Here is an 8,522-nt window from a genome sequence, read left to right as displayed (position 1 = left end):
CGGGGATAGGATCCCACCACGGGCTCCCTGGCCCAGGATGGGGTGGCCAGCCACGTGGGCGTCCAGGAGAGGGGCAGGGCCACTGTGAACAGCAGAAGCTCCGCAGTGGGAAGCAGCAGAAACTGAACCCCAGCCTCCACCCTGGACAGCCTGGCTGCTGGGGTGTTCTCAACAGAGGATCGACTTCTCTGGCCTCCGCTGCCTCTGAAGTAACCGGAGGAGAGACATCCCCACCTGCCTGTGGCTGACGATGGGTACAGCTGACCACTCCGCCATCCAGAAGCACTGGACTGAGGCAGGCGGCATTTTTACATCTCCCAGTCTACAATGTGAGCTGCTCCTTCAGTGCCAGGCCCTGCTGCCTACCTTCCCACCTTCACCCTGCACTGAACACAGCCCCTGGCACATCTGAGGGACCTGCTGCTTGAGCCTGGCTTCACACATAGGCCCCTGATGTCCTGCTCTTCCCCTACTCTTGATGAGGTATGCTCCACACGTGATGGTGGGGGCTGTGACAGGGGCCCCTGGGAGGCGGGGGGACCCTGGGCTCTTCCTAAGAGATGACCGGGAGAGGTGAGTGCCTGAGCCCTGGCCCCCTCTAGCTCCTATAAGAACACACACTGCGTTGCTCAGATTGAGATGGAAAAGCTGTAAAAGAAACTGAGAGTGGGAGAGAGGAGGGCGGGTATACTGGAAATCCACGGCTATCCCCACATTTGACACCCTGGACATCTTCAGTCCCAGTCACTCAGCAGGCCTAACCCTCCAGGGAGCCTGAGGGGGCAGGGCATGTGCTACCACTACCCTGGTCCACCAGCTTCACGGAGGGCCGGAGAGTCCCCACTCCTCTGCCAAGGGTGTGGCCTGGCAGGGCAGGGGCCAGGAGTGGGGGGAAGGAGGGGGCGGGACACTGGCCTGGCCACCCATCTGGGAGTGATTTGAGAAATTCCAGGCCTTGCTGGCCCTGCGAAGCTATTCTTAACCGCTGTAATTACAGGGTCAGCCTTGGCCAGTGGCACCGTGGGGTCTGGGCATCGTTAACTCCTCCAGGGGCAATGCTGGGGAGGGGCGGGGGCTGCTCTGCGGGGGAGGGGGACCCATCAGGAGCCAGGGGTGGAGCCTAGAAGGCAGGAAGTGGTGGGTGGAGGAGGACGTGATGGCTAGTGCTGGGTCCCTTTTCCTGGCTGGTCCAGCTCCCTCCTGCTGGGGAGCCCTGTAGGGAAGGAGATATCTGGCCCGGGGAGGCATGGGGGCTAAGACACCAATGCAGCCTCAGGGCCTGGGTGCTCTTATTCTTCCAGCGCAGGGGGGCAGTCACCAGGACCCCAGGGCCCAGAGTAGGAAGAGGCCTTGCACTGTGTGGTTCCAAGGCACTGGATCTCACTCAGCCTTGCCTTCCCCATCTGCAAAATGGGCCTCACCAGCTCCCCAGCCTCTTCCTGGGTTTTAAGAGGGGGGTGGGAGTGGAGGGTCACTGCCGCTGTTACCCCTTCCCTGGGAGCTCTCAGGTGGGGGGTGACTTGGCAAGAGTTCTTATGGCATCAGACTTCCCCACTCCCAAACACGTCCATGCCACACCTGGAGCTTGGACAGGTCACCACCCCCTTCTGTGACTCAGTCTCCCCAGTCATGAGTGGAAGAGGAAGGGGCTGGATAGATAGCCAAGGGACCAAGACCTTCTCCTGGCTATGACCTTCACAGATCTCTGCCTGGGGAGCAGCAAGCCCCTCCAAGAGTCATGGGAGAGCAGGGCTGAGGCTTCTGAAAGGGAACCGGGCCCCTGCCTCCTCCTACCCCAGCCAGACTGGTCCCCCACTCTCCTACGCCTTGTTTCCTCACTGTGACAGGCAATCATATCTGAGAGCCTCCTGTGCCTAAGCCACAGTGAGCCTAGGCCCCCGTGCATGGAACTGGCTTGGCCTGGACCCACGGCACCCCACAAACCTGCACACACTGCCATGAGGATGGAAAGATGAGGCGCACTTGCAGTCCCAAGCCACCCAGGCGCACCCACCCCCTCACTCACCCCCCAAAACCACCAGAGACAGGCGTGTGGCCCGGGCTAAGGAGCTTCCACAAAGCCTGCAAGCCTGCAGCCCGAATGTCCCCCCCACCTCCCCACCACGTCCACCCTATCAAAGCTTTGGTCTCTTCGACCCTCGGCATCACCAAAACAGCCATAGCAAAATCAAGGGCATGTCCATGTCTCCCACCCATGTGTCTGCCGGGTCACAGTCCTTCCCCCAAATGCCAAAACACGCCAACATGAGCCCTCAGGCTGAGGCCTGCACGGCCAAGGGCCCACTCTGTGGCTAGGGTCCACGTGAGATGGGGTCAACAGGCGACCCCACAGCCCAGCTCAGGCACCGTGACCGCTTTGGTGCTCAGCCCCTCACTGACAAGACCTGAACCAGGTGAGGCCTGTTCCAGCTGGACTGGGCCCCTCCACTCCGCAGGGGGCCTTGCCAGGGCACATTTGGAACCCTCCCCAATGGTGTCCATTACAGACCTGGACTTAAGACACCATCTAGCCCTTGACCCTCCCCACCAATCCATCCCAACATGCCAGCTGCTCCTACCCGGGTGAGGTGTCCAGGGTGATGGAGGTGAGGGCGCTGGAGAAGTGCCGGGTGTCCCAGAGCTTCACTTCACGCTCACGCATCTGCAGGGAGGGAGCCAAGAGGGGCTCAGAGGGGCCCATCCCCGGGAACCCAATGCCTGAGGAAACAGCCTTGACACCAGGGCACCTGCCCCAGAGCAGAGCTTGGAGGGTGGCGGTGGGGGGTGAGTCATGGCAGGGAGGGAGGGTTTGGGTTTGCATGTCCGGCCCCTTTAAGAACCCTTAGGTGACAAGGGACAAGGGGCGGTTCCCTCCACGGACTGTGGTCCCTTGGGGGGGGCTGCCACGGTTCCCAGGGTCAGGCTTAGCTATTGCAAATGGAATCTGCCAGTTTTCAGCAGCTGGAGGTCCCCTGGGGCTCTGAGACCCAGCTGCACACAGGGCCGTATATGGACAAGCCTAGAGCTGGCTAGCCGTCCCCCACCTCCCCCTGGGCTTCACTCCTACCCTCTTGGTGTGGGTACCCCGCCCATCTGGGAGAAGCCCTACCTGGTTGAATCCACTGGACACAAGGTGCTCCCGGGTGCCCGTCCACACCAGCCAGCCATCCTTGCTGTTCTTGTGGGCCTCTGTGCTCTGGAGGACACAAAAGATGGTGCTGAGCCACCAGGTCCTCCTGCAGGGGGGACACCTGCTGGAGAGCCCTACAGAGGGCATGAAGGGCCAGGATGGTGACCCCAAGAGGCTAGCTGGGGACAGGGAAGACTGTATCACTACAGGATGGACCCCAGCCTCACCTTGGCTGAGGAAAGCTCTGCACCCAGAGGGCCACCCGGTCACCAAGCTTGGGCTCAGTCTCCCTCCTCCAAAGGGGACTGTTGGGCTGTCCTGCCACAGTGACGGTGCCAGGCACATCCTTGTCCTTGCAGGTTCCTAGACTGGGAGGCACTCAGTTGCCGGTCACCAACCCCAGCCTCTGGGGAGCCCTGTGCTCTCTCAGAACCTCATTTTTCTCACTTGTGAATGGGGCGTGTTGCCTGGGCTGCCTACTTCCCAGGGCTGTCTGAGCACCAAATGACACTACATGCAAGAGCCGGCCTACTACAGATCAAGGGATAGCAAGCATCCGAGCTGCCTCCTGAGTGCCAGGGGCTGGGGAGAGGGCCTGATGCCAGGCTCTAGGGAATGGTCCCCGGAGAGCGGAGAACGCACAGAAGTGCTCCTCCTCGCCCTCCCGCGGTGCTGGAGCTGCCAGCAGGAAGGCTTCCTGGGCCCAGGGAGGAGAGGCAAGTTCACACCCCAGGCAGCCCTGTCTCCTGGGCCCAGGCAGGGAGGAGCAGAAGGGGCCAGAGGAAATGCAAACAGCTCCCTCCCAGTCACCTCGGCCCCTGGAGCCTGAGACCAAAGACCCTGTTACCAAAAATAGCTCACCCCAAACTGTGGCCAGCTTCCTCCAAGCTTCCCACGATCTCCTTGGGAATGAATGAGAGAAGGGAGGTGGCCTGGGAGGAGCTGGCCCAGTGCCCCCTCCCCAGCCTGCGGAGGCGGACCCCAGCGTGGGAGACCCTGGAACGCCCGTGTTGTTTAAGGGGCTTTTCTCACTGCTCCCTTCCCACCCAGCAGCCAGCACAGGAAGTCGGGGCTGGTGCCTGAGAACCAGGGCCCCACACCCCTCTCCACACGAGGGGGCTGTGGGGCCAGGGCAAGATCAGCCTTGCCCTCACACCCCAGAGTCGGTGAGAAGTGTCACATGGGCCCTCCCTCTCATTAGTGTACAAATATCCCGTGTAAGCAGCAAAACAGATGGCCAGCAAAGCATCATGCATCATTCATTCATTCATTCGACAGACATTCGAGGCCTCCCCAGGCCAAGTACCATGCAAGGAGCTGGCTGGTTCTCAGGTGGATGGTCACATGGAGGAGACCAGGCTGCTCATTCATTTGTTCTTTCATAATACGAGTGGAGTGTTCAAACTGCATACTCCACTGGGCGCTGGGGACACGGTCAAAACAGAAAGGGTCCCCAAACTCACAGAATATACAAGTCGGGAGATAGAGGCGAACCAAACAGAAATACCTATGTCACTACACGTTGTTGTAAGTGCCAGGAAGGAGCAAAGGGAAGGCTGTGGGCACAAACTTTGGAGTCACTGCCTGGGTGAAAACCTGCCCGGCCACACTAAGCATGTCTTCCCAGCATGAGTTACCCAACGTCTCTGTGCCTGTTTCCTCAACTGTAGAAAGAGTACTGAGCACTGTATTGGGTCCTCCTTTGGAGGGCTGTTGTGGGAAGTGTCAACACTGGCGAACACTCAGGGCTGTGTCTGATACACATCCAATAGGCATGTTTTTTAAAAACATGGTAACAGATGGGGCGCCTGGGTGGCTCAGTTGGTTGAGCGTCCGACTCTTGATCTTGGCTCAGATCGTGATCTCATAGTTCATGGGTTTGAGCCCTGCGTCAGGCTCCGCACTGGTGGTGCGGAGCCTGCTTGGGATTCTTTCTCTCCCTCTCTCTCTGCCCCTCCCCTGCTCGCGCACATACTCTCGCACTCTCTCAAAATAAATAAACTTAAAAACAAAAAAGATTTTAAAGTAACATAGGAGATAAGACGGGAAGGATCAGAAGGCGTGAACCAGGCAGGGGAACTGGCACCTGTGAAGAGTCTGGGCCAGGGAGGGCAGAGGCCAGTGAAGATGCAGGGGGTACAGGGCGAGGGAGAGAGGGGCGCCCTTGAGCCTGCAGGGCGTGCACGTCAGAGGCACAGGCTGGGGATGGAACATAACTTGGCCCGTCTCCCACCTTCCTATTTCACACATGGAGAAACCAGAGGCTCAGGGAGAAGCAGCCACCTGCATCCAGTCACCCAGCAAGACAGCTGTCAGCTACCTGAGCCTCCTGCCCCCCGTGGGCCAGGTTACTATTCTAGGTCTGCGTGAGAGGGACCTGCGGTGAGAAGAATTGAGCAGCTGGAAGGCAGAGCGGGGACCAGAAGGGACTCAGGATGTCCACGGGGTGGTGACGGTCTCTGAGCAGGGCACTGGTCTCTGAGAACACTGAAGGCACCAAGGAAGCGGAGACCAGGTAAGAGCTTAGACAGAGCCCAGTGTGCCCACTGTGGGCACACCTGGCTCTGTGTGCCCAGGGGCCACAGGAAGCCCCATGGGCGGGAGAAGGGTGGCCACCCACCCCTCCATCCCTATCTCCAGATTACTACAGTAATTTTTATTTTCACAAATGGCAAGTTCTTCTTCCCTGACCTCAGTGGGACCAGGGAGGAGGAGCCCTCTCTCAGATCCCCAGACTGTCATTCTCTGGGGCAGGGGGGAGGCTGTAGCTGGACCCCAGGCAGCCTGCGAGCCCTGCAGCCCCAGCACTGTCCCAGGAGGCTCTGAGGGGAACCGCAGGAGGTAATTCCCAGCCTGCAAGCCACAGGGGATGAGGCAGCAGGGCATCCTGCTTAGGGAGAAGCCCCACAGTCCCCTCGTGTTTCCCCCACACCTGGCCCCAAGGAGAGAACAGGAGGGGCTGACTGGCCAGCACAGGGGCACCAGGAACAGGCACATAGCAGCATTCCAGCCGCCATACGGCCAAATCCCACCTCTCTGTCACCATGGCAACACTTCCTGTGTGGGGCAGGGCAGCTGGAGGAGCAGCCCTGGGCTCCTGGGGTCCTTCCTCAGGGCCAGGGGACCTTCACTGGTGTAAGACCCCCACCACCCACCTATTCTCCCTCCCGGCCAGGCTCAGTCCTGGGTTCCAGATGCTGGCCCCAGGACCTGCCTGATGCACACAAAAGGCACAGGGCCACCAGGCCACGCCAGAGGTCAGAGGGCTCACTCCAGGCCAGTCCTAACCCTGGTGAGGGTGCTAAAGCCTCACAACTCCCTGGACACTCGCTTTGCTGCAAGCTACTTCCCTGGCATGCCCATGGCTTCAGGGCCTGCCCTCCCACCCCTCCACCCCCCCCCCCCCCACACTGGGCTCTGGCACCGTGAACAGGCTTTGGTGTCAGACGGAGCCTGCCTGGGCCACCCAGCTGTGACCCTGGGACAGAAATGACCAATGGGCCAACTTTACAGGGCAATCATGAGGGTGAAAAAAGACTGTGTGTGCCAAGGGCCCGGAGTATGATAAATGGAATCTAGAAATGAAGTAGGGGATGTGAACAGGAGACAGCTGCCCAAGCATCCCCTGACTCAAACTCAGGTCACACAGGGCCCAAAGAGGCAGCAGGAGGTGGACCCCCCCAGGGCTCCCCACCAGCCTCCATGCTACGGTGACAGCCAACGGGGCAGGGAGGGCAGCGCATCCTCCCGTGACTCCCCCAACAAAGCCCCCCTTCTAGTGGGGAAGGAGGATCTCCAAAGAAGGAGCTCCCCAAAGGCCTCTCCCCTGAGCTGGCCCCTCAGCTCACACCGACCCTGGCCGCCAGCAGCGGTTTTCCTAATAGAAGCCAGGTGTGGGCCAGATGCCCTGGGCGGAAGTGGGGGGCAGGGCCATGAGGAGGGCAGCGTTCCAGGCCCTACTGCCCCCGCACCAGCGCACCAGCGGCGGAGCACAGGCACCAGCCCAGCAGCTGCGAGGGGGCAGGAGCCACCCACGCTCTTCCCAGGTCTCCCTGGCCCCGAAGCCCCATTCAGGGGGGCTTCCTCCAGAACGAGATCCTCTCCCCCCTCTTCTAGGAACTTGGAGCCCTTTGGACGGCAGCCACTCTGTCTCCACCTCGGCACCATCATGGTCCCCCACCCCCCTTTGCTGGCGGAGGAGGCAGGGAAGGAAGAAAATGTTCAGGCTGGGGGAGCTGGCCCTTCAATGCCCAGTCAGGGCAGGAACGGGGGTACTACGCACAGTGCCCTGGGACCCCCCTTTCTGAGCACAGAAAGCTCCAGCGAAGCCCCCTGATCATACCTGCACTGCTCTGAGACTCTGCTGCCCTGCCAGCCACAGGGCCACAAACCATAAGCCAACTTCCCTGGGAAGCAGGGCCGCTGGGGAGTGGAGTGGGGAGTGGGCTAAAACCACTCCTGCCTGGCTTGGCTCACCTGTCAGGACGGGACCTCCGTCCGGTCTTCAGCCAGTCAGAAATGGAACAGACTGGGCCGTCTGGGGCCAAAAGCTGCTATGGCCTACCTGAAGGGGATTCCGTGTGTGCGCGTGCACACACACGTGCTACGGGTGCAGGGTGGGGGTGGGGGAGGAAAGCCCTGTCATCCCTGGCTACTGCTGGTCAGGTGTAGGCTGACAAAGTGCCCTCTACCCCTGGTAGGGAACAAGTCCTAGGGATGGGGAAAGGGTATCTGTGATGGGCCTGGGGCTTTGCTGCGGAGCTCTTCCCCTGAGCTGTCAGCAGGGCCCTGATCTTTACCTTCCTCAGGAAAGAAGCCTCTTCAACTTCTAAAAAATACTTTTTCTTTTTCAATATTTATTTATTTGGGGGAGAGTGCAAGGCGGGGGAGGGCCAGAGAGAGAGGGAAAGAGGATCCGAAACGGGCTCTGAGCTGGCAGGCTGACAGCAGTGAGCCTGATGTGGGACTCTAACCCACGAACCGTGAAATCATGACCTGAGCCAAGGTCAGACGCTCAACCGACTGAGCCAGCCAGGAGCCCCTAGAAAAAAATTTTTTTAATGTAAATCTGAGCAGGGCACCTGGGTGCACTCAGTCAGTTGAGCGTCTGACTTTGGCTCAGGTCATGATCTCACAGTTCGTAGGCTCGAACCCCACATGGGGCTCTCTGCTGTCAGCGTGGAGCCTGCTTCAGATCCTCCGTCTCCCCCTCTCTGTCCCTCCCCTGTGTGTGCGCATGCTCTGTCTCAAAAATAAGTAAATATTTTTTTAAAATGTAAATCTGCTCACCTCACTTTCGGCTTAAAACTCGAATGGCTTCCCATAGCCCAGGTGACAGGCCCCCTTCATCACGTGCCCGACACTGAGCCAATGTCAAATGAATGAATGTACG

At 59.8% G+C, this 8,522-nt stretch overlaps 1 protein-coding gene across 2 annotated transcripts in view; it reads right to left on the bottom strand.

The window, feature by feature from the left end:
• The window catches only part of LOC101093982 (coronin-7), a 56,816-nt gene that overhangs the window by 25,670 nt on the left and 22,624 nt on the right, over positions 1-8,522 (bottom strand). For both annotated transcript variants that reach the window (XM_023246553.2, XM_045048178.1), the window contains 2 exons: positions 3,110-3,196; positions 2,580-2,662 (listed from right to left, as the gene is read on the bottom strand). In XM_023246553.2, the coding sequence (XP_023102321.1) occupies positions 2,580-2,662; positions 3,110-3,196 (170 nt within the window). The remainder of the gene's footprint in view (positions 1-2,579; positions 2,663-3,109; positions 3,197-8,522) is intronic.

Source organism: Felis catus, chromosome E3 (assembly GCF_018350175.1).
Source record: "Felis catus isolate Fca126 chromosome E3, F.catus_Fca126_mat1.0, whole genome shotgun sequence".
Lineage (NCBI taxonomy): Eukaryota > Metazoa > Chordata > Mammalia > Carnivora > Felidae > Felis > Felis catus.
This window is presented reverse-complemented; position numbering and strand designations above follow the sequence as displayed.